The 26,361-nt window shown below is 33.4% G+C and overlaps 2 protein-coding genes across 3 annotated transcripts; one reads left to right on the top strand and one right to left on the bottom strand.

Moving 5' to 3' along the window:
- Positions 1 to 65: 65 nt before the first annotated feature.
- LOC113060838 (neuronal acetylcholine receptor subunit alpha-2) lies at positions 66 to 7,935 on the bottom strand. 2 transcript variants are annotated; one of them, XM_026230054.1, is made up of 6 exons: positions 7,797 to 7,935; positions 6,319 to 6,473; positions 6,064 to 6,108; positions 5,641 to 5,750; positions 2,761 to 3,799; positions 66 to 1,668 (listed from the first exon to the last, which is right to left on the bottom strand). In XM_026230054.1, the coding sequence occupies exons 1-6, from the start codon at positions 7,864 to 7,866 to the stop codon at positions 1,543 to 1,545; spliced, it is 1,545 nt and encodes a 514-aa protein (XP_026085839.1). In that variant the 5' UTR covers positions 7,867 to 7,935; the 3' UTR covers positions 66 to 1,542. The 2 variants fall into 2 exon arrangements, with proteins under 2 accessions (XP_026085839.1, XP_026085840.1); XM_026230055.1 differs by lacking the exons at positions 6,064 to 6,108; positions 6,319 to 6,473; positions 7,797 to 7,935 and having other exon boundaries at positions 2,761 to 3,794; positions 5,641 to 5,735.
- An 895-nt stretch (positions 7,936 to 8,830) lies between these two features.
- LOC113060837 (bifunctional epoxide hydrolase 2-like) lies at positions 8,831 to 24,958 on the top strand. Its single transcript, XM_026230053.1, has 20 exons — positions 8,831 to 8,949; positions 9,095 to 9,235; positions 9,525 to 9,609; positions 9,725 to 9,881; positions 10,661 to 10,851; positions 10,949 to 11,071; positions 11,340 to 11,408; positions 11,510 to 11,605; positions 12,292 to 12,370; positions 14,245 to 14,279; positions 14,370 to 14,396; positions 16,526 to 16,611; positions 16,755 to 16,866; positions 17,041 to 17,115; positions 18,702 to 18,738; positions 18,974 to 19,076; positions 19,800 to 19,869; positions 20,102 to 20,182; positions 20,680 to 20,738; positions 24,521 to 24,958. The coding sequence occupies exons 2-20, from the start codon at positions 9,138 to 9,140 to the stop codon at positions 24,603 to 24,605; spliced, it is 1,668 nt and encodes a 555-aa protein (XP_026085838.1). The 5' UTR covers positions 8,831 to 8,949; positions 9,095 to 9,137; the 3' UTR covers positions 24,606 to 24,958.
- Positions 24,959 to 26,361: the final 1,403 nt, after the last annotated feature.

Below are 26,361 nucleotides of genomic sequence, written 5' to 3'. Positions count from 1 at the left end.
CAATATAATTTGTATTTCTATGCAGTATGATTACTGTATGATACTGGTTTAGAATCAGAAAAATACTTTGAATCACTTTGTGTTTTCAGTAAATTATCAGTCTTGAACATTAAAATGTATCGAGTTCACCATTTGAGCACTGAAAAACCATGTCTAATTAATTTGGATTACTAAATAAAATTAGCAATATAATTTATTAAATGAACTCACAATTCAGAGGAAAGAAAAATAAAAAATTGCAAGATATAAACATGTCAACAAAAACTCGTCAGACAAAAAGCTGCCATTACCTTATTATTATTATTACTATTTAATTTTTAAATTTATAAACTTTCTTTTTTTATATAACTTATTTCTGTATCACAATCAATGAGTAGAAATCTTGCAATTCTGATTGTGATTTTGTGAATTGTAAATTCTTTTTAGCATCTCTATAAATTAGGAATTAAATATATATTTAAAAAAAATATATATATATTGGAAATTCAATTTATTTTGAATATAATCTTTTTGACCTTTTGACCAATGAAATTCCTTTTCCGATCAATTTGAATTACTTGATGAAATATGTTCAATTGCTAGCAAATTAAATATTTTGCTATTATTTTTATTAAGATTTTAATTGCCTATTTAATCAGTAAATTGTTATTTTAATTTAATTGCACATTTGAATCCTGAAATTTAAATCCGTTGTTTTACACAACCATCAGCAGAGGGAGACATGGCTTACATCGGCTTCATTTATCATTAGTCCGTTAAGGACTTTTTTACACAACTGTGAAATTGAGCTATTAAGCAATAGACTGGCAGATAGATTCAGTTATATTTAATTAAGAAGTCAACCGACTGAGACATTGTTATGTCCTGATCCATTCTTGATTTCATCAGATAAAGTTCTATCCTAATTGTTCCCTAACATTTTTTCTTTAATTGCTTTTCGTGTTTTTGCAAAACAGTGTTTTAGTTCACTGGGTGAGCAGAATTTCTAGTAGTAAATGTTGCATTAAAAAGTCACTGACCCACGTGGTTCACTGACCCGTCTTTCATAATTGCACGACCTCCGCAAAATCAAAAGCATTGCTTTTTCAATGACTTGAGAAAGTTATAAATAAATAGGAACTGCCTTGTGACCTTGTAGATAATTGCTGTTGAAAGCGACGCGGAATGCAATCTACGATTCATTGAACGGTTGGATAAAGGGTAAAGAGTGAACTGATTTGAACTGCCACCCGTCAGGGTCACATAAGCTTTGCCTCTTTCCCAAAGGTTAATTTTGCATATTGCGGTGCTGACGGTCCTGCTCTTTATGCATGGAAACGATATGACTCGGGCGCAGTTTGATAGTGGTAAATGTCAGGCATTCAGGGAGTTGTAACAATGAATCGCATCCTCAAATAATCCCTGGAAGAAATAAAAAACCTTTTTCATATAACAAATGTTTGTAATGGTCGCTGGAAAAGAAGCCCTGGCTTCCATCAGGGAAGTCTTTATAGGAGCGATAGATGTCGGTCTGTACAGTATCTCAGCTCTTAAAGTGAGAGTTTAGATCATTCCTGATATCCAGGGAGGTAAGAAGAGGCCGACCGTCCCCAGCAAGCACACGATGATGAACATCCACAGAAAGATCCGGTCAAACACCATTGCCACGTATTTCCAGTCCTCCTTGACCTGTCCAAAAGCAAACACACAGTGTGGATCTACCTTTTGTCATAATTTCAACTTTCGCAACTTGTTTTCTATAAATTATGTTTTATTTTTGTATCTCACAATTACTTGTTTTTATTGGTTTATGTATTTATTACTTTATTTTTCATACATGTGACTTGATACCTTACAATTGCATTGTGTGGCAGGTTATTTTAGTTTTATATTCACATCTTATTTAATCTTTTTATTTTTACTGATTTTGTTATGTGTCCTTTTCACTGTAATTGTATTTTTCACAACTACAACTTGATAATTCACACTGTAACTTTATGAAGATAAAGTCATAATTCTAAAATTCATAATTATGACATAAATGTGAAAATTGTGATATAAATAGGTGTAACTATGATGCAAGTAATAAATGTGAAAATAAATGCAACCTGCATTGTCATAATGTTGTTTTTTAATCTCATAATTTTGAGTTTGAATATCAGTTTATTTTTCTCATCTCAATTTTAAACTTTTATTTTCTCATAATTTGAATTATGTAATAAATTGTACTTAGTATGACATGATTTTAACTTTTCTAATAATTTTTTATTGCATATCTACTTTATCTCATAATTGTGACTTAGTATATCACAAATAGTTTTATCTCAATTTTGACATCATAATTTGATTTATGTAACAATTTCAATTTATCTCATAAATAAATTGACTTTAATGTAAAATTTGACTTTAATCTCAAATATAACTTCAGAATTTCAATCTTTTGTCTCATAATTATCTTTTTTATGTCATAATTATTACTTAAAATGTCATAATTTTGACTAGTATCTGAACTTTTTTTTATTACATTTCTACTTTTTATCTCATAATTATGACTCGGTTAAATGTTATACATTTGTTTTATCTCATAATTTAGATTTTTATAATTTATGTAATATTTCCACTTATCTAATGATTATGACTTCTGTGTCATTTTTTTGACTTTTTATGTCATATTTACAAATTGAATGTCATCATTAATGGTTTACCGATTTTCTTTCTTCCTGTTTTGGAATTGAGTTGATATAATCCCTGAACAATGGGGTGAATGTTTGCGTCACTCACTGAGAAGTCTTCATCCTCAGCACGCAGGTGATCAGCGATGTACCGAACCCCGTCCAGAGCTCGTAGGACACACGGTGAGAAGGTCAGACTGGGGTCTGACACGAGATATGTAAGCTTTGCTGGATGCTGGTTCATCACATGTCCCAACTGCTGGAGTAAAGGCTGCGAGTCGGACAGATGCAGAGGCCTGGCAGATGGGGGCGAGATGGACGATGATATTCCCATCCCTAACACGAACTCCATGTCCTGAGAGTTCAGCCCGTCCACATCCGTCTCCTGCTGAAGCCAGCTTTTGGACGTGCTGGGGTTGGCCGTATTGCGGCGTTTCAGATCAGGTTCCGGGCGTCTCATGAAGAGCCAGCGGGGAATGAGGTCCAGGAACACCGAACGGACCCAGCGGGGCATTTTATGTGTGCTTGGTGAACGATGGTGCACGTTAAGCACAAAAACAGTAATGACTATAGAGAGGGTGACGAAGATCATAGTGAAGAGCAGGTACTCTCCAATCAGTGGAATGACTAGAGACGTCGAGGGAATGATTTCGGTGATGAGCAACAGGAAAACTGTGAGGGAAAGGAGGACGGAAATGCACAAGGTGATCTTCTCTCCACAGTCTGACGGCAGGTAGAACACCAACACGGTCAAACACGAAATGAGCAAGCAGGGAATGATGAGGTTGATGGTGTAGAACAGAGGCAGACGGCGGATGATGAAGAAGTAGGTGATGTCCGGGTAGATCTCATGACAGCAGTCGTATTTCTTTGTGTTGTAGGTTCCCACGGCATTGACGATGGCCCACTCGCCGCTCTCCCAGTAGTCCTTCAGGTCCACGGTGCTCTCGATCGGCTCCAGGTCAATCTTGGCCTTGTCGTAGGTCCAGGAGCCGAACTTCATCTTGCAGTTTTGTTGGTCGAATGGGAAGAAGGTGACGTCAATGCTGCAGGAGCTCTTGTAGATGGCTGGAGGAACCCAACTCACTTTTCCTGTGTGGAACAGGTGGGCTTTGGTCATGTGGGTCACCGCAAACTCACCATCTGCACTGCAGACAAAACCACATGAGGTTACAGAACCATTAAATAATTAAGGTTCGGCAAGATTTTTTAATGGTTTTGTTGAAGTAACTTAAGCTAAGCATACACTGTGTGATTTCAGCAATGTTTTTGTTAAATACCAACTCTCACTCTGAGTATATTGCATGTGATGTAAAGCCAAAGGTCAGGATTTATGTTTTCACACTATATGGTCTGATCGTTGAGCTGCAACTTCACCACTCACACTATGCGAGAGAAATAAAAACATGTGACCTCCTGAGTGCAGAACTATGTCACCACGGTTTTGTTTCTGTTTTCACACAGGTGCAGCGAGCGTGAAAACACTTGAGTTTAGGACGGTTGGTTTGTTGCTTCGTTTGAACTGTTTGATACCTTCATGAGGGGTGACCAAAATTCAGACAAGTCAGAAATTAATCTGACCATCGGGAGAGGCTCATCATCTCTTGTTTCCCCTCGTACACTGCACGTCAAAAAGATGTACATCAAAACTGAAATTTTGTCTTAATCAGAAATCACACATTGTATGCATAGCTTTAAGGGTGGATTTGCAAGGATGCAAGGATGCATTTTTCATAATTTGTCATAATTATGACTTTATCTCATAATTATAACGTATGTCATAATTTTGACTTTGAATCTCAATTATGACATTATTTCAACATTTTGTATCATCATTTTGACTTTGTATGTCATAGTTATGACTTACTATGTCATAATTGTGATTGTTTTATCTCATTATTATGACTTCATCTCAATTATGATTTAGTCTCATAATTTTGAACTTTTTTCTTATAGTTATGATTTAGTGTCTCATAATTATTACTTTGTATGGCATAATTCTTATTTTTTAATCACGTATGACCTAGCATGTCATAATTTCCACCTTTTGTTTCATAATTATAGTTTTTTTATCACATAGTTATGACTTAGTGTGTTGTAATTTTAACATGTTAATATCACGAATGCAACATCAAAATTAGTAATTAGTAATTTTTTTTTCATATGTGGTGAAAATTGACATTTATTTTATAATATTGTAGAATATTATATATTTAAAAAATCCCTAAAAATATTTAGGCACAGCTGGATTTTTAACAGCCATTACTCCATTCTTAAGAAAAAATTATATATATATATATTTTCTCTTTCATACACACGCACGCATGCATGCACGCACGCACGCACACACACACACACACACACACACAAATTAACTGACTTTATAAATGGATCTCAGAAAGTATGAACCTTTAAAAAAGTGCTTTCTGTAAAAAATATGGATGAATTATAGGAAGTGTCTTTGATGTTTCTGGGCTACAAACTTTATTCATGCCTCTAGGAAGATGTTCCATGACAATTGCATTAATTACTTCAAATATCTACAGCACTTTCCGTTTTGTGCTCCAGGTATCTGATGATGCAAGAGGACCTCAATTTCTCATTTGTGGAGATCAAATATGCCTCCTAGATAAAGACAGACCGTGTGTTTCTGAAAATAGACGAGTCATTTGACATTTTATTAAGAGATTAAAACATGCACCTTTTTTTTAATCAGCTACAGCAGCGCTTAACATCTTATTTCACACCACGTCTGCTTGATTTCACATATTAATGTTACAGAAACCCCAGAGCACTGGATCTATGGCCTTCAGATATTAATAGAGCCATTAAGACTTGGATTGCCCTCTTTCTTCCATAATCTAAACAGGACACTGTGTTAGTTTAATCATAGCCTTTAATGTCCAAATAGACAGGACCACCTTGACCAAATATTACTGCAAATGTCATGTGTGACACAACCTTTTTAGAAATATACATCAATACTCACTTATTGTATAAGACAATATCAGGCACCCAAATCATCTCTGACGGGACTCTAATAGACGTCACATTATCAAATTCAGATGGATTCCAGCGCAGTTTATAATCATTCCATTCCTGCAGGGATCAGATGTCAAAAAGTCACATTTGGTCATATATAGTAATTATATATGGAAAATTAAAAATATATATTACATGTATACAATCTGGTAAAGGATATATGAACAAAACCCTCTGTAAAAAAACTGTTGGTGTACTGTATGTAAGCGCTACTGATGTTACCCTTGAGGTTTAATCATCATTTTATAATGTATATGGTACAATCATTGAAAAAAAATTCACCATATGGTTATCTGAATGGTTCGTGAATTATATAAGTTGAGCTTTGACTTGTCAATAGATCAATACAATTAAATATAGAGACTGGTACCTGTTTCAGCCAAACGTTTGTTGTCATCATTTGATTTTTCTCATCCTGTAGTATATCAGAGGAGGAAGCAAGTATTAAAAATATATAAATTTGGTCTGGTAAATAAATAAATCCCACAGATTTACACTAAAGGAGGGATTCAAGCAAAAATGAATGCATTCAAGATGATTTATTGCACTGATGCTTTCAATTTAAATTTGTTTTCCACTCTATTATACCAGGACAGCTTCAAAAACATGCAAAATATCAACTTACCACATCAATAAGCTGGGCAATCGACAGGCCAAATTTGACGATAACAACATCACTGATGTTCCGCACCGGTCTGGACCACTTATTATATCCGATGAAGAGTTTTTTAAAGAGTTTGTCTTCTGCATATGCATGCTTCCAGCCGTCTGAGAATACTGCTAGAGATATTTAAAAACAAATAGAGAGTTTCTGACAGGTCTTGATCATGCAGCTTTAATCTACTCTGTGCCATTGCAACTTTCAGAGACAAATCCATACACATTTTTCTACAGTTTGACATGTCTATATAAATGTAAAACCTTGTGCAATATGATACATAATATGCTTCTCAGTCTTAGAGTCCCGGAGTTGGTCTGCAATTAATGTATTCTTTATAATTTGTTCAGATTTGTATTTATACCAGGCATACTGTAGTAAAAGCTGTTTTAGCTGTTTTCAACCTCTGAGTATTTTCTTTCAACTTCCACATTCTCTGCTATTTGAGGTTATGGAAGATTTTCATGATATGACTTTATATGCAAAGTCCCTATAGGAAATAATAATAATAGTAATAATATTTTCCTGGCAACTGAGATATATAGACTAAACTTACAATTGCTAGAAAAAAGTCTGAATTGTGAAAGAATTACCTTTTATTTTATTTCATAGTATATGTAGTGTTTATATCATGTAATTCTGCCTTTTTTCTCAGAACTGAAATTAAAGTTTGTTTGCACCATGGGAAAAAGTTGTCGTCTGATTAATTCAGCACTGTAACTGATTACAAAGTGTCTGATAAATGTTTTGGAAATGGAAGATGTACAGCACTGAATAGGTCACAGGTGAGGTCACTGACACTAACTGAGTTATAGCTGGGTAAAATAAGAGCCACCTCCTCACTGTAATTACTATTTGTTCCTTAATCACTTATGTCAGCTCTAATTAATGCAGCCGTCCAGTGATTTTTGATGTATTTTCTTAGAGGGTGGAAACTTCAGATTAGAAGGATGAGTGGAGTCACACTGGAACAGCAGCCAATAAAAAGCAAAAACACAAGTGTTATGAAGTGAGGTAAATAAATAAATAAATAAATGAATAAATAAGAGAACGCTTCTATTGTGCATTCTTTTTCAGTTGAATACATAAATTTATATTAATGTCAGAATGTCGATTTTATTTAAGAATATTTCAAAGAGCTTTAATGCAATGCTCTCCGAGACTTTTAGATACCACTATAATGTACTGTATATGGACTTAATTTAACATCAGAATATGACATGTAATAGACTTTAGTGCAAAAAGCATGATTGCATGTTATTAATATGCATCTCAAGTATCTGATCCACTGATATATTAAGATAAAAACTCTAAACTTTTTGATTATACTTTGCATTACACTACAAGTGTTTCATACACAAATACAGCTGATTTGAACTGAATAATTCGATTTCCACAATTCCATAAAATGTAGTTTAACTAATTGAAAAGAACTGTGCACTTACCAGGTTTAACGTGTTCCACAAAAATGAACAACAGCGACAGATTCTTCAAAATTAATTTGAAATGATACATATCTGTATGCAGAAGTCTAGAAGACAGTCATGATTGTTGCAGTGCTGCCTTGGCTCTCTGAGACTCTCTGAGCGCGCGGCTCTGACGGACTGTGAGCCAATGATAAAGCTGTGCGTCTCCATCGAGGATCAGTGGGAGGGGTTTACATTGTGAAATAGGTCTTCAGTTTGGTACTATAAAGGACCAAACTCTCAAAAATGAAATGATTCACTTTTAAAAAATACATAAATAAATACATATTTGCATGATACGATTTGTTTTGGGATTAGCCAATCAACGAAAAGCACCGCCTACTTTGAGTTGAGTGACATTCGAGAACAACGAATTAATAGGCTAGATTATTATTTAATCAAATATAGCTAAATAAACCGGGGAAATGAATTAATGACTCATTAAATAATTTTTTATGCTTTACACATAATTGCTGTATTTTTATTATACGTATGTTTTTAATGGTTTTTATGGTGTTGGGATTTTAAAAATATTACTTAAAAAAGCATGTTTTTAGTCAATAAAGGATTTCTGTAAATACAGCAAAATAAATAGATATATTTAATTTTTAATTTAAATTATAATTTGACTAAATTGTTATGCGTTATATACATGTATTTTTATTATTTTCAGTATGAATAATATTATAAATATTAAATAAATTATATATAATATAATATATATATATATATATATATATATATATATATATATATATATATATATATATATATATATATATATATATATATATATATATATACTTCATTTAATATTTATAATATTATTAATACTGAAATATAATAAAAATACATCATAAACACACCCACACACACACACACACACACACACACACACATATACATATGGGTAAACGCGCCAACTGATCATAGAGCCAACTGCCTGCCTTTCAGCCAATCAGGTAAGAGTATTTGGCGAACGTGAAGGCAACGCGATTAATATTCATTAGCTATTACTTTGCACGTCACAGTGGGGTTTATAAACTGTAGCAGAGTCATGTTTAAGTAGTTGAATATAACTGGTGCAGCGGTCTTTCTTGCGTCCAGACATCATTCAGAATCTGCACATCAGGTAAACATAAAACTTCACCGAACTCAACTTTATGACACTGCGCAATGAACTCTGTACTGCAAATTCTGAATGTTTTTGTCCTGAAGTAGCAAGCAATTATAAAGTTCCGTAATACTTTCTGCCCTGTATTTCTTTTTTTGACCAGAGACTTGTTAGTTTTGAATAAAGGAAATTAAAACTAGTTTCCAATGAAGAAGGCAGTGTTGTTTAGTTTGTGGGGTGGTGTTGTTACTCCTCATCTCACCCAGACTTTTCAGAAGTTTGAAGACACTGCTGGTATTTCAGGGTAAGTGAGTTTTATTGGTTCGTTTGTTTATTTCTTAAAATATTTTATATAAAATAATAAATAATACTTTATGCATTATAAATATTCTGTTTGTTTATGTTGTATTTATAATAATAAAAAATAATTTGTTATATAATTTTTTTTGCCTTTTCAGTGTATATGTGTGTGTGTGTGTGTGTGTGTGTGTGTGTGTGTGTGTGTGTGTGTATCAATTATTATTCTTTTTTTACATTTAATATATTTAATTTCCTGTTAAAATAGCAGTTCAAGGGTATGTGTTTTGCTTTAGGGGTTTCATAAAGAATGTGATTGCAAAACTTGGCAGTGAGAATGCACTGTATCGCTTGGAGAAAGGAAAAGTCACTCTAACTCAGGTCATTTTCATTCATTCATAAAATGTGTTCATGCATATGACATTGACAGATTGTATACAGTCTGCTTTAGTGCAACAACAATATTTTCTTCTGTATCACTGGTTTCACATGTCAGATGATTCCTGAGTTTGAAGCTGAGTGTCAGAAGGTAGCGGCCGATCAGGGACTGTCTTTACCTGCACAGTTCTCAGCTCAGAAGCTTTTCAGTGACGTTGGGCAGGTAGAATTCAATAAGTCGGTTCTTGATGCTGCAGCTGTCCTCCGTCATCATGGTATGTTGCTTTCACATTGTGACTTGAGTGGGTTTAAATAAACCTTTTATCTTTTTCTCAAAGGAATTGTTGATTTATATCTTAAAGAAATAGTTAATCCAAAAATGAAAATTAGCTAATTCTTTACTCTGGCTGTCCAGTATGTAGATGAGTTTGTTTTCTTCATCAGAACAGATTTTGAGAAATGTAGCATTCCATCACTTGCACCAATGGATGCTCAGCAGTGAATGGGTGCCGTCAGAATGAGAGTCCAAACAGCTGATAAAAACATCACAATAATCCACAGCACTCCAGTCCATCAGTTAATGTCTAGTGAAGTGAAAAACTGTTAGTCCATAGTCCTTAATTATGCTGCTTCTAGTGAAAAAAGTCCATCACCTGTTGTCCTCTCACATCAAAATCCACCAACATATTTATTAAGAGCTGTTTTGGACAGTTTTCACTTTAACCAGTGCTTGATCTGTGCAGATTTCTCTCCTGATTCAGACTAGATTACTTTTTTTTTTTTTTGTATTATGGACTCATATAGAGACATATTTTAGTCAGAGGCAATGGTTTAAAGTTGAAAACTTCCAAAAGATTGATTTGTTTCTTATAAACATGCCGCTTTTTATTTCACTAGTCATTACTTGGTGTGGATTACTTGTAGATTATTCTGATGTTTTTATCAGATGATTGGACTCTCATTCTGACAGCAAACTCATCTACATCTGGGGTTGTCTGAGGGGTGTATCAATTCTCAGCAAATAAAACATTTTTGGGTGCATTTTTCCTTTAAGGAATTGCAACCTGTGTCCTGGCCAATATCTGGGTGGATGACACTGATCAGAGAGACGGCGTCGCTAGGTTTCTTTCTGTATTAGAGAGCCGCTTCGACCTGGTTGTGCGATCTTGCTATGCTGGTGTCAGAATCCCAGAGCCAGACATCTTTACCAGTGCCCTTGAGAAACTTGCAGTTAAACCTCAAGAAGTAAGTGCAGTAAATCATTTCAGAAGCTCACCGATTGGAATTTGACAGCAGATTCAAAAGCTGTAACCAAATGCTCTTATAATTTTTCTTGATTAAGGCAGTCTGGCTGGATGTGGATGAGGAAAGTGTCAAGGCAGCTGAAGTTTTGGGAATGACGACTGTTCATGTCAAGGACATCACTGAGGCTCTTAAGGAAGTCCAGAAGCTTACAGGAATCGAGGTGAGGATTTCTGATCTTTAACCACATAATTCCAAGATTGCATCGATACACTTTAAAAAATTATTGCAATGTTAATATTGGAAGACTAAAGAAATGCTATCTGTTAATAGGTTAACAGCAAGTTCCCTTACTATATATATATAGAGAGAGAGAGAAACCGTACTAAATCTAAAAAATACTTAAATTTACAGTTGTTGGAAGACTTTACAGTGAAAAAACATAACTTGAATTCCCTGTGACATTTGTCATTTAATGGTTTTAACTCCAGGTCCCTAGTGATCTCCAGCCACCCTCTTGTGATCCTGAAAAGGTCTCTCATGGATATGTGAATATTAAGGTAATTTATAATGCTTATCTCTGTTTTACTTGTGCCTGAGTTCACTGGCAGTGTGTTATTGATAGAAAGGGTCATTAAGAGGGTGTTCCTCTGGTTTTCAGCCTGGCGTGAGGATCCACTATGTGGAGTTGGGAGACGGACCTCCTGTTCTTATGTGTCATGGCTTCCCTGAGATTTGGTTTTCCTGGAGATTTCAGGTGAGGAACGTCAACTCTTTCAGCTGATGCAGCTGAAATACAAGCGTTTGAAGGTAGTGAGATTATTGTGATCATCCAAAACGGTGATTCATGATGAGTTTTCACTAATATATCTTTGAATACGACTCCAAGGGATTGGTAATAATATAAGTCGCTTCTGATAATGAAAACATGTATTGACGCTTGTAACACACTGTGATGATGCAAGTTATATTACATAATCTTACAACCCTTTTTTGTATTTTTCTTTTTTTTAATTGAATGTATATTTTTAACTCTTTACTCTGTTTTATCACCTTAGCATTACATTACAGAAAAATGGTTAATGTGGCTGTGTGAGTGTTTTTAACAGAGAATTTTACATCTTTTTCTCTTGTGACCATCATAACTGATCCCTCTATATTTGTTCCTCTTTTGGCAAGTCATAGAAATATTAACATGGTTTTTCGTTTGGAATTTGAGCGAATGGGAGTGCAAAAAATGATTAGTTGTAGTTTGCATTTACCACAATTGATGTACACAAATATTACGACTTGTGCATCTGAGAACCCTGGAAATGTGAAAAGATTCCACAGTGTAATGCACTTTTATTTTTATTTTTCAATCACTTTCTGAGGCACTTTACTATTATTTCTCATATTTGGGATTAAAGGTTTGAACTGTTTTTGTGTTTTGTTTCTCTTCAGATTCCAGCTTTGGCTGATGCTGGATTTAGGGTTCTGGCTCTTGACATGAAAGGCTACGGTGACTCCACTTCTCCAGCAGGTCCGATATTATTAAATACATTATATACATGCTTTGTCTTTTTCTTCAGTTTTTTTTTTTTTTTTTTTTTTTTTTTTTTTTTACATTTACATGTTTTTATTCAAAGCGATTAACTAAAGAGGAACAAAAGCAAAGAGGAACAAAAGCACTTCATCAACGAGGCAACAATATGCATATTATACAATACCAGGTTTGTTTTACAGCTAGATTAGGAAGCAAGCTAGAGAAGAGGAGAATTCGAAATAAATTTTTCGTGATTGTGTAAGTGCATTGGTTTAAGAGTGGTTAAATGCTTGCAAAAGAGGTCTTCATCTGCTTCATGAAAGATATGATTGCTTCATCAGTTTTGGTTGGATGTTGAGTTGCAGCTCGTTCAACCAGAGGTTTTGGCCAGTGGCTTTTTGCATTGTTGTGAAAACGCAAGAAGGTCTACGCAGCTTATTCTGTGGCCTTGGTGTGAATGCATTTTGTCTCTAATGAAAATTCACACAAGCTATTTTCTACTCTATGCATACTATAAAAACATATTAAAAATCTAAGTACACTTGGAGGTACATCACAATATGGCATAAAAATATCTGTCTACTTCCGTTTTGACACTACTTTCAACACTGCACTTGTTAAAAGTAGTGTTAGTTGACTTTCAAAAAAATAAAAGAAAGTTAAAAATGGCCTTAACCTTTTTTTAATTGCGTGCTATGATCAAGATACAGTAAATAAACCGCTCCGGCTGGAAACTGTATTGCTGTATTGCTTTAATAAGATCAGCAGTTATGTGTAATAGGTTATTTCAGCTAAAGAGACATTTATACATTTTGAAAACAGCTTTTTTGTTTGTTTTGTATCCTTTGACGTCAGCTATGTTTTTAAGATGATCAACATTAACTTTCATCAGTGTTGGTAAGTTTACAGAACAGGATGCTTTGATTTTGTTTGCAGTTGCAAAAAAGCTTAAAAGGTGTTTTCAGGTCTATAAATTATACTTGAGTCAATGCATGAGTGAGAGATCCTAAAAACTGCTTCCGAGAGTTTGTTTTAAACGTGTGCGTGCGCTACTTGCTCAAATGTCATGCTTTAGCTTTAAAAGCAGCATGAATTTCTAGGTAACTGGAATAAATGCCTGAAGGGATTCTAGCTCTCCAGTTCCTCTGTGATCATCATGATGAGAATGAAAATGAGAAGCACTGCTCATTAGCATGTGCGTCAGGTCACTTCTGTGATGGGAACCTTTTTTTTTTGTGTGGGAAGTTTACATAAAGAACTGTGTGGAGTGACAGTGTATTATTGAACAATATGGTACGAGAGGCTGTGCTGTTTTTTTAATATGTTTTCAATATAGCATGTTATCAAATCCCTATCGCTTTTACAAAATGGTTACAATGCAATGTAAATATTAACATTGAGATTTTTTGATTAAGCATTTTATCAAATGTCCTTATGCTAAATTATGTGATACCTGTTAATTAAGGTTTACAATTATGGTTTATTTTTGTTATTATTAAACTGCCCTGCATCAAATTTGCTGAATGAAAGCCAATACATGTTTCTTATGAATAATGAGGTGCTTCAAACAAAATGCTTTACTGCATCCAAACAGCGATAGAAAATTATAGATTTAAAAAAAAAAGCTTATTTTGTAAAGTTATTAAAAATAATGAATTAAGTATTTAAGCATTTTACACTTGTTCCGAATTGTAAATCAAAATAGATTTTGAATGCTTAATTTTAAGACACATTTGACTCATTTTGATATGTGCATTAAAGCTGATACATAATATACTGTATATAATTTTAAATATCTTGTTGCTATTATTGCCATGTGAAAAGTACAGAACATAGAATAAGCTCTGTTTCATTCCCATCTGTTTGTGCAGACACTGAGGAGTACTCTCAAGAACAGATCATGCTGGTAAGTAACACTAATCCATGTACATTTATAGCAAAACTGAAGTTTTGTTGCACAAAACTTATCATTTTGTCTCTTTCTTTTGCCTTTTAGGATCTAGTGACATTTTTGGATAAAATGGTAAGTATAGTTTTTACTTTAACACATGCATGTAATTACAGGAAGGCTGATTTATGCTATTATATAATATTGAAAATCAAGAAAAAGGGCTGATAGTTTAACCTCTGTCTTGTTAAACATAGGGTTGGTACTTCAGAACCGGTTCTTCTTATTATGAATGGGTTTGCTTTACAAAAATACTGGAACTGAATAGTTTTCATAATGTTTCATTAGATGTTTTTGGAGCATCTGCATGCTTCCACATTGTAGACAGAACAAAGTACTCAAATATACTACACACTAGCAATGGTATTAATCTGGTTTGGTCTTGTCTGAATGTAGAGATCTTGACGTTCATTATCAGACCACTGATCTCTTTCTGCTCTTTTGCACGTCTCAAAATAGGACCGTGTGTTAAACTGAAAGAATGTACAGAAGCTAAATGCAACTAAAAAAAAAAATGTAGAAGAGCAGTTCCCCTTTTTTCAAGCCATTTCATATGACTGCAGTGCTCTGCTGTTTTTTAAAAACTTTTTCCAGGCTATCAGGACATGCCATCATTATGGCAAGTTGTTTAGTATGATAAAAAAGTTATCTCTGTTGTGATTCTCATTAGTACTTCTGCTTGGGTGAATGTGTTAAGTGTTAAGTCGGCCTCCGAGCATCACACAACCATGTTTGGCAACAGAACTGAGAGGCCCAGACCTCATAAAACGGATGAGGGACTGTTTTTGAAAGTCAGTTCAACCATGTTTAGTTAGTCCACACCACAGTTAGACCAGCAGATTCTGCGATGCAGATAACACATGATTTGCTTTTGTTTAGTAGAATAAAACACAGGAGTGTTGCAACCGTTAAGTGCATTTGTTTTACCAGTCTTGACCAGATTAGGTGAACGTGTTTTAGCTCAACTGATTTATATGATGCGTGTCTCTTTTGGCGTGTTATATGTCAGTGATGTGCAGTGAGATTTCTTCCTGTAGGCCTCATGATGTACATTCATCAAAGTGTCTTGAGGTGGTGGCCTTGGTCTTTCAAAATATGATGCTTTAGGACTTCTGACTGTTAATATGAAAGGTTATGCTATGTGTTAGTTTAACTATTATCACAATATTTTTGGCAGCACAGTTGCTATATTCAGCTTTTGTGCAGCCTCTCAAATTGTTTGTTTGGAAAGAAATGACATTTTTAGTCATCCAGTGTACTTTTTTTTTTCTTTTGTTGTGGTGGACCGTGCAGCTCTTTGATGAGCTCTTTAGAACTTTACGATTGAGAAAGAATTGTATTACTGACTGCAGCTGACAAACCTGGAAGTGCACTATATAGTATGTGAATGAATGCCCCCTACTAACTATACTATATATAACTTGGCTGTAATGATACATAATGGAGTGCCTGGTTCTGTTTTCTTTCAATTTAACATGGTAATGCTTCTGTGCACAATGTAGAAATTATTTACCGATTCTGGTGCATGGTGAATGTGGAAATGAGTTGACAAGCATAAAAGAAAAAAAGAAAAGTTGATGCACTCAAATTACTAACTGGAAAAAAATAAACCAAAATTTAAATAAAAATAAATGAAACCTAAATAGTAATATAATAAATAATAAGAGAGAAAAAATAAATAAATGAATATATATATATCTATATATCAGTACAGACCAAAAGTTTGGAAACATTACTATTTTTAATGTTTTTGAAAGAAGTTTCTTCTGCTCATCAAGCCTGTTGATAGGCTTATATATATATATATATATATATATATATATATATATATATATATATATATATATATATATATATATATATATAACTACCCTATAGTTTTCTTTTGATTTTGGACTGAAATATGATTTCTCATGACATGAAATTGTCTTGTGAAATTCAGGTAGTTGTAGTTTTGGTGCTCGGTTTATTTGTTTATCGCCTTTAGCTTTTTGAATCTGGAGGAAAAATAATTGAAAATAAGAGCTTAATAATAATTATGAAAGTACATGCACATTACATTAAAAAAACATTAATCCTAATATAGTATGTATTATTACTGAGGTTTCTTGTGGTTTTGGACTGTATTATGATTTCCCATGTCATGATATATTCACCCAACTAATGCACAGATGTGTTTATGAAGTGGTCTTTCTGCTCCGCAGGGCATTCCTCAGGTCACTCTGGTGGGTCATGACTGGGGCGGTTCTCTGGTGTGGAACATGGCACAGTTTCATCCTGAGCGAGTGAGGTACTGCGTTTCAGTGAGAAACACTAACAGAATGATTCAGGAGTGCCATGGGTGTTGCATGTCCTCAAATTGTTATGCACAGTGCACAGAAATACACACTTTTTCTTCCCATGCTAATCATTTAGTTTGAATCAATCATGCAGGGCCGTGGCGTCTCTCAACACACCCCTTTTTCCTGTGGATCCAAAAACAAATCCAATGGAGAGACTCAAGGCCGTGCCCATCTTTGATTACCAGATATACTTTCAGAAGCCTGTGAGTGGTCATCAATATCAAATTAAGTTGGATATATATATTTATAAATACAAAAAAGTTATCTGGTAATATTATTTAATAGACCTTAGCTAACATGAACTAACAGTAAATTAGTTGTATTTTTATTATTGATTAATCTATGATTTATTTGTGCTATTTTTCTTGTTATATCAGGGTGTCGCGGAGGCTGAACTGGAGAAAAACCTTGAGCGATCCTTCAAATTGATGTTCAATGCAAGTAATGAAACCGTAAGTTTCTGTGTTTCAGTGAGCGTTTATCTTGACCATGTCTGCCAGTATATTTACACTATATTCCATGTTTTCTAAAGCATTATGATCGCTTTCTGTCAGCTGCATTTTTTTGTGTGTTAAATGATTCTTTAAAAGAGGTTAGTGGTCACTTGTGTATTTATGAAGTGTGTAATCATGCATGTATTTTAAAAAGTAGTTCAGTAAAGTAGTTATAATTCATGTTGCACCAGCAAGCATCTGGACTGAGCACGATCCTGTGCACCTCATCTGAAGTGACACAGTTATCTGTTAGATATTTACATTGCTTATAGCCGGCATCAGATGGAGATCACAGAGGCGAGGCATGTGCGGTTGGTGCTAAATGACCCGGTATCATAATGAGGGCCACTTAAAGGGCTCCCATCCGGGACTCTGATCCTGGACTAATGAATCACTAATGGCAGGCCGGCCATCGTTCAGGCTCAGGTAGCCACGCAATGCATCTTAATGAGTGTTGAAGCAGACGGAGATCTCCAGACACAACCCCCTTCTGCTGCACCACGTACCACCGATAAAACCAGGAAATCACCCTGGAGGAGGGAGACACAAATTACATTCACACGCATCAATGCCATTTATCTAACGAAGAACCGCTTTGAGTATCTATAACACTGAGTATTTTAAACATGTATTTCCTCTTTTGATGGTTTCTAGGGTGTTGTTATTGATGTTGTTGGTGATATTCTAGTCTTATTATATGAACAAACACACTCCGAATACATTAGCAGCTGCAGTATTGTTAATTGAAATAAAGCATAAATATTAGATGAAAGCCTAAACTTTAAAGAAATTGCGACGCGAAAGTTCACAATTTTGTTTAAGATGAATCACTATAATGATTAAAAATGAAATAAAAATAAAAAACACAAATATAAAAAATTATAAATGTACATAAAATTACTTAAATTAAAAGAAAAACTGGAAATATAAAGATATGCTATTAATTATCATTATTAAAAATGATCAAAAATATGAATTAACATGAAAACTAAAATTATAGTGTTTATAAATATTTTGAGTTCAAATTAAATTTTTAATTTAATTTTTAGTTGCAGTTAGTTGCCTAGGCAATTTCTAAAACTACTAAAACTGAAATATTAAAATATTTTAAAAATACATTTTTTGAAATAAACAGAAATATTCAAAATGTATAAAATTACTAAAACTTAAACTAAAATTGAAACAATAACTGAAAAAACATAAAAAATTCAAAATATTAAATAAAATTAAGAAATACCTACAAATTTAGTATTTATTAATATTTTAAATAAGATTTAAATTTTATATTTTTAGTTTTATATTATATGGCTAGACACCATTTGGCATTATTTCTATTTAATTTTTGTTTAAGTTGAAACTGAAATAAAATTCTAGATAAAAAGAAATAGTAAAAAACAAATGAATAAAAATGACAAAACTAAAATTTAAATGGAAAACCTTTAAATGTACAAATAAAAGCTCATTTAAAATATTAATAAATAGTGTGTAAATAATACTTCAATAATACTGGCAACCACCTAAAACATCTTCTCTATAATCTGCAGAAACCATTTCCTAGCACCGCTGGAGTCTGCCAGAGAGGTAAGAAAGTACATCATATGTGTTTTTATTATTTGATGAACAATGGGAGAGGATTAGCATTAGCTTCTGTTATGCAGTCAGCTTCTGATTGAGTTCAGTGTTTCTGTATTGAGAAAGGAAAGCATGTTTAATCGGAGTTGCACTCGAGAAGAACGGTACAAACTGTTCGTGCACCGAGCCTCACAAAGACTGCACTGTCCTTATGGTTTTTCTTCTCTGCTCTTTTGTTTATCAGGTGGATTATTTGTGGGGTCACCTGAAGATCCGCCCCGCAGTGCTATTCTGAGCGAGTCTGCGCTGCAGTATTACGTTCAGCAGTACACCAAGAGTGGCTTCAGGTACACTGAGCAATCAGTCCAAAATGTGCTTCATATTAATGTGTGTGTTCATAAGCAAAATTTGATTTAATTAAGTACAGTAGGACACGTTGGTTGTCAGACAGCATTTTCATTTTTAATAACTTCATAGTAAATCTCGTTAACCCCCCCCCCCAAAAAAAAGAATATATATATATATATATATATATATATATATATATATATATATATATATATATATATATATATATATATATATATATATATATATATAATATATTTAGAAAAAAATATATATATATTGAAGAATTTTAAGAACCATTTAGAATTTTGAAGATGTTACATTTTTAGGATTTTATGTTTTGTGCATTTTCAAAATTCTAAAAGGTTCTTAAATTCTTCAAAGTCTCATACAACATATATGTGCATAAATGAGTAGCATGGATTTGGATCGAAACAGGATCTTTTTTTTATGGTGCATATTAAGTATTTAATATGTGCTATTCATTTGCTACTTTTCTTTTTTATTCTTCACGTATAGAGCAGTTATATTTGCTATTGTGTTTATATATTTTATGACTACTAAGGACTATTTTTATATTCTTGTGATCTATTCTTCCACCGTATGAAGGAAATCATATGTTTTGAAATGCCACAGTGTTTATGTGAGCTAAGATAATGAATGCACGCTCATGCACATGACATGGATGACTTGTTGTCACTGAGGGTCTGGTTTTGTCCCAGGGGTCCTCTGAACTGGTATCGTAACGGGGAGAGGAACTGGCTGTGGATGTGTTCCAGGCCGAGGGGCAAGGCAAGTGTCCTCACCATGAATGCTGTTAATTGATGTTGTTAATTCATTCTGCAAATGCTATTCAAACTTGATACTAAAATAACACTTTTGTGACTTTATTTTCAAAAAGCTAATATGTTACACACTGTGTCTTAAGAAACTGACTTTTAAAAAATGCAATAATTTCATAAGACTTTCAAAACTAATTTGGTTAGTTGAAAGCAGATGAATTCAAATGCTTCTGCCATCACAGATCATGATGCCAGCTTTAATGGTGACCGCAGGAAAGGACCCTGTTCTTCTGCCAGCTTTTGCCACAGGCATGGAGAACCTGGTGAGACAGCAACTCTGTTATTCTTCCATTATGTTAATGCTGCATTCAGATCATGTTATAATTACCATAATTAAGAACTGGAGTTATTCACGTCCTCCGACTCACAGATTTATGGAAGCTTATTTACAGCATGGAATAAAAAATAAAACGCATCTCACAAAATTCTGGGTATTTTTTTTTTCGGTAAGCGTTAACATCAGAACTCTAGGAAATTCTTTTGAAGTCATAATTTTGAAATATAAACTCAGAATTCTTTTTTATTTAGTTTATGTCTCAGTTCTGAATTTATATCTTGCAGTTATATCATGCAACTTATATCTCAATTTATTTATATCTCAAAATTCTAATAAAAAAAGTCTGAATCTGTAGCAGGAGTGTGTAAGCTTCCTTACAAAACATTAGTGTCTATGGTGAGTTTAGGGTTATATCGTCTACAGCGTTTGTGTAATGTTGTGCTGTCCATGTGAGCTGTCTCGATGTCTTGTTTCGGTCTGAAGGTCCCCAACCTCACCAGAGGACACATTGAGGAGTGTGGCCACTGGACTCAGATGGAGAGGTAAGATTCACTGGAAACCGATGTCTGTGAGACCGTTTTTCCACTAAAAAATTATGCCACTTCCTGGATGACAGTGACTTTCAGGGACTGGCCTTGGTTCATTTTTACAAAAACAATGGAAACCAGAATGATTCGTTACAGATATATTGACATTAAACTTAAACAAAAACGCATATAGCAACAGTTTACATGTTTGGATGGCTTTAAAATGACATGGTGTATCCTTAAATGTCAGCAAGGTATCAGGAATACATGGTTCCAGTAAAATTGGAGAAAAAAAGTAATTGTCTGACCTTTTGTACTTTGGGTGACTGTTGTTATATTGGGAGTGTAATAATTGATAGAATAAAAAGGTTATTACGATGTTAGTTTAGCTGGATTAGATGCTCAGATAAAATAAAGTATAGAATTGTATTTATATTTATTTATATAAAGTAAATAATTAGTAATAAGTAATACATGAGTAAAATATTTAAATAAAATAATAAAAAAGTTAAACCGTAAAAAGCTTGCTTTTAATATTATATAAATTTATTAAAATTTACTAAAATAAAAAACTTAATGTAAAAAATGTATATATTATACACAAAAAAATAAACACAACAAGAAATGACAAAAAAACTCCATATAATTACTAAAACTGATAAAAACGGATGATAACAAAACATAAAAATAAAACATTAATAAAAAATATTAACAAAATATATAATAGTATACTGGTATTAGTGGTACTAAAAACACTTTTTCAAACAAATCATGGTGCAAAAATTGGCTTAATTTTCCTTGTGCAAGAAATGTAATTTATCATATATATTTGTTTGATATATATTTGGTTTATAGGTATTGTTTCTTTTTTATTTGGATGAAAGACATGGACCCAGGCCCATGTTCAAATCTCTGAAATGTACATCGGCAACAAATTGCATCATGCTGAAAGCATTTTCAGGATATTATTCTCTGACAGACCACTGTTCATTGTCATTTATCAGCCTTTTACAGCAGCAGCACGTGTTACCATTCAGCATTTCTTACGGAGAAGAGCGGTTTTAATGAAGGATTGCTCAGATCCAGGGTTTTCGTCATCACCAGCCAATCACATAAATAACAGAAACGTGACACAGACAGAAAGACCCAGAAACTTCAGTTGTTAACAGTGCTCCACATCATGTGCATACTGCAAAAATTAACTCCGTTTTTGCAAACTGCTTTACTAAAAATGACTCACAGTGTTGGCTGAAGGGTGAAATGTACATTACTTGTCCTTTAAAGTGTGAAGGATGGCCTGAAGCTGTTGGCAGATGATGTCAGATAAGTCCTAAATGGAAACCAAACCCCCCTGATGTGTATCTCACACCACCAACAGCTCTTTCCGTTCAGGTCATGGCGCATTTCAAAGCTTTATTCTGTTAACCCGCTGTTTCAGTTAGAGCTATCAGATTTACTTGACATATAACGTTACTTGGCTTTGCAAAACTTGCCACCACAATCCTAAAGTGTCAGTGCACTGTAAAAAAATAGGCCTTTCTTCAGGCCTGTTCACACCAAGAACGACAACAATGAAGATGTGGACCGAGTCCACGCCGCAGCTATATTGATAAAGACACAGAGAAACCATGTCGTTGGAATCTTTTTCAGAACAATTTTTTCCAGCTGATGAGCGATTAAAAACATCGACAGCCAATCAGAATCAATCCTGTTATAACGAGCTTGAGAATTTAAAGCAGTAGGTGATCGTGTGCTTGGAATAAACTGATGGGCTAATATCTTTATAGACATTGTTCTTAGTGTAAACGGACCTTTACTCAGTATTTTTTTTTCCCAGTGCAGATATCTAAACACTCTTAAATCAAGACATTTATTTGAGAAGCCAAATCACATTAGATTTTAGTTAGCTTAACACAAGAAAAATAAACTTAAGCCTTTTAGAAACAAAATTTTATTATTATTATTATTATTATAGCTTTGTGTGTGTGTGTGTGTGTGTGTACTGTATATGTGTGTATATATATATATATATATATATATATATATATATATATATATATATATATATATAAATATATGTATGTATGTATGTATATGTATGTGTGTGTGTGTGTGTGTGTGTGTGTGTGTGTGTGTGTGTGTGTGTGTGTACACATATGAAGCCTTTTCTAGGACCGTAAAGATATTTACGATTTTTATAGAGATTTATATAATGGATATTTGATACACATTTTAATGATTTAACTAGAAAAACAAATTATGTATTTATAATTAAGTCAACCAAAATAGGGGTTATTATCTTTGAACTAAAATGAAAATCATAAATGTAATTAAAATAAAATAAGTAAATACACTTTATTTCTGCTATATATATATATATATATATATATATATATATATATATATATATATATATATATATATATATATATATATATATATATATATATATATATATATATATATATATATATATATATATATATATATACTTTAAGAATAAACTTATTGTAAAGGAACAATTCTTTTTCTTACCTCATTTTTCCAGAAAACAAGACTTAATATTTTATTTCATTTTACTTCTCAAATTAATGTATATTAGATGTTTGTACTAGAAAACAAGACAGAAAGAAAATGATTTGGTCTGTCTTCTCAAGCCTCATCTGTATGACAGTGGTTTCATGGTAATGTCCTTGTCGTGTGGTTAATGCTCCTCTAATGATCCGTCCCTCGATCAGAGCGGAGCGTGATTTTAACCGTCCTCTCCACACTGACCCGAGGGCGCTGTAACGCAGCCCCCGTGGCTGTAAATTATTTTAACGTCCCTTGACCTCCATCACCCTCTCCACCTTCCACTGAACTTGAGCAATCAACAGATGAACGCTGATATTCTGAAGCTGTCAGAAAACGCCTGGCTTCATTTTCCAAACAGGCCATGTGACGTGACCCCGTGACCCCATAAGACAATGACACCCTGTTGAGAGAACGATGCTTCTCTGAAATTACACCAGGGTCAGAGTGAATTTTTTTTTTATCTCTTGTGACGCTGGTTTGTGGTTGCTACCTTTATAAGATGGGAAATGTGTTCACTGAAGCTTGCTAAATGTGATGAGATATATATAGCATTCATGGTTTTGAAAAACCAAACACTGCTAAGTATTGAAGTTGAGTTTAAGTTCATCATCCTGCAGCATTTAAAGTCTTGTAGAGGTGCTTTACTAACAATGTAAAGCATGCAATATTAAAATGTTATTTAAAACTAAAAGATGCATTTCATTTTCATTTATTTTAAATCAAAGTACTAAAATAAATAAATCAAATTCTAATTTAAAATGTCATCAAAAACGAGTAAAAAGTAACCCTGAAGTTGCTTCAGTCCAGTATGTGTTTATCTTGAAATATTACTGACAATTTAAATGTTATTCTTTAGTTTACTTGAACAAAATCAGAAAAGATTTCACAACAAAAAGGCACATGAACCATCAGCTGAAGGTGAACATTTATACAATGATGCTAAAAGGCCTTTTACTGCTAAAAAAGTAAAAACTATTAATCAGACGACAGAAAGCATGTAGTAGATTGTGTATAAAGTTTTTTATTATTTTTTTTTTAGCAAAATGTAGATTATTATAATCAATATGAAGCCTTAGAGATGTGTTTATCCTTCATAATGCTAATGAATTGTTCAAATGAGCCATATTAATAGAAAGCATCACTAATTATTTTAATGTGGTAGTCATTTGAGGTTATATCACATGATCAGATCAGTTCAATCTCTTCTCCTCTTCTCTCTTCAGGCCTGCAGAGCTCAATCAAATCCTCATCTCCTGGCTGAAGGAAACACACCAGAAAGCCTCGATCCCTGTTCATCCCAAGCTATGAGAGCATGATCTTGATTTAACTATCCATCCGCCAGCTAAAGCGCACTAATGTCCAGACTTGCTGATTGCATAATAATTTCAGTAGTCCAGTACTTTTCATATGAAGTCTTCTGTAATACACTGCAATAATGACGAACTGTTTTTTTAATGCAATGTCTATTTATACTGTGCAAAGAGCATCAGTATAAATATAGTTTCTTCACATTTCACCTTCAGTACAATAATCTCTGTTTACATTTCCTGTGAACAGCATCTGTTACTGTTTGCAATCTGCCTTTTTAGTCGTTTTATTTAGATTTTTTTAACGGCTTTGCTTTGCAAAAGATAACAAATAAATAATCATTTGAATTTTAATAAAGCAAATCATGACTGCTTTCTTAAAGAATCATCAATATTGATATTTGTAACAAATATTAGCCAGATCTGTTACTCTAATTGGCAATGTGTGTGTGTACATACACTGAAAAATTATTTCTCATTTCATATCAGCACTTGTGTACACATCAGTAGCTATTAATATATTTTATTAATGGTTCAGTAGGAATTTGTTTAAAAAATATTTGGAATAAAAATTTTTAATTCATCAGTAAAGACATTTAAAATGCTACAAAAGGTTTCTATTTAAAAATAAATGCTGTTCTTTGGAACATTCTATTAAAGAATCATTCAAATTAACATATTAGAACGATTTCTGAAGGATCATGTGACACTGAAGACTGGAGTAAAGATTCTGAAAAATTCAGGTTTGATCACAGGAATAATCGTACATTTTACAATATACTCAAATAGAAAACATATTTCACAGTTTTAATGTTTCTAATGTATTTTTCATCAAGTAAATGCAGCCTTGCTGAGCATATTTTTTTCAGTAATGCTCTAACAAAATTCAATAATTGTTTGATTTCCTCCTTTAATACATCAGTTTTTCATCATCAAACTATGAACTCTTGAAGCGTCCACTATTAACTAGTCTGGTATTTCCCAAGGAGGAGCTGTGATTACAGTCATCACGTCTCGTCCTTAAGAACAGCAGCCGCTCTCTTTGACCTGAGATTGCTGTTTCATAATGTGTGTGGAGAGGAAGGCAGAGCAGAGCTAGAACCACTGAGACTGCTTCATTTCATTTTACAAAGGGGTCATTTTCTGCTTTAACAAGCAGCTCGCTGTTCTCTAAAGGGACAGTCATTCTTCTATCATTTAGCCTCCGATTATGCTCTGAGTGTCCTGTTTGATTCAAGATTCTAGATAAATTTCTACTCCGAAAATCCGCTGTAGTCTTGCGAAAGAGATAATAATACCTTCTGGTTAGTGATTATAGAGTTTAATTATTTACCAGGGTTTAAGGCAGTTTCAGTAATGATGAAATATATTTTTTTGAAGTTTAAATCCTAATTAGCATGGATGGAAAACATGGAATTTAGGTTGTTAAATTTAGAAGCCAGTTTTTAGATTAAAAAAAAAAAAAACCTAACTTAACACCTAAAAGTTGCTTTATTCTGCTATCATGATGCATGTGCATGCTTTCCCTGAATGTAAACAACGCTGCTGAAGGAGAACACACATGCGCTGTGCCTTGTTTACTTTCAGGGAAAGTGCACGCATGCATCATGGTACTCTTGAGTATGGAAACATTTTGATTACACATGAATACATTTTCAGCAGACTTTCATTTTTGGGTGAACTCTTCCTTTAATGTATATGTTCATTTTGCAATGATAAAATCTAGATTTTTACATTTTCTGACCATGGTTGTTGCT

Source organism: Carassius auratus, chromosome 42 (assembly GCF_003368295.1).
Source record: "Carassius auratus strain Wakin chromosome 42, ASM336829v1, whole genome shotgun sequence".
NCBI classification, from domain to species: Eukaryota; Metazoa; Chordata; class Actinopteri; order Cypriniformes; family Cyprinidae; genus Carassius; species Carassius auratus.
Note: the sequence above shows the minus strand (reverse complement) of the source record. Positions and strands in the feature narration are given on the sequence as shown.

Coding starts and splice junctions, on each gene's coding strand:
- LOC113060838 (XM_026230054.1), bottom strand. CDS start 7,866: ATGTATCATTTCAAATTAATTTTGAAGAATCTGTCGCTGTTGTTCATT. Junction 5,751..6,063: donor CAAACGTTTGGCTGAAACAG/GTACCAGTCTCT, acceptor TGATCCCTGCAG/GAATGGAATGATTATAAACT. Junction 3,800..5,640: donor GATATTGTCTTATACAATAA/GTGAGTATTGAT, acceptor TTTTGTCTGCAG/TGCAGATGGTGAGTTTGCGG.
- LOC113060837 (XM_026230053.1), top strand. CDS start 9,138: ATGAAGAAGGCAGTGTTGTTTAGTTTGTGGGGTGGTGTTGTTACTCCT. Junction 11,409..11,509: donor ATGGATATGTGAATATTAAG/GTAATTTATAAT, acceptor TCTGGTTTTCAG/CCTGGCGTGAGGATCCACTA. Junction 14,397..16,525: donor TGACATTTTTGGATAAAATG/GTAAGTATAGTT, acceptor TCTGCTCCGCAG/GGCATTCCTCAGGTCACTCT.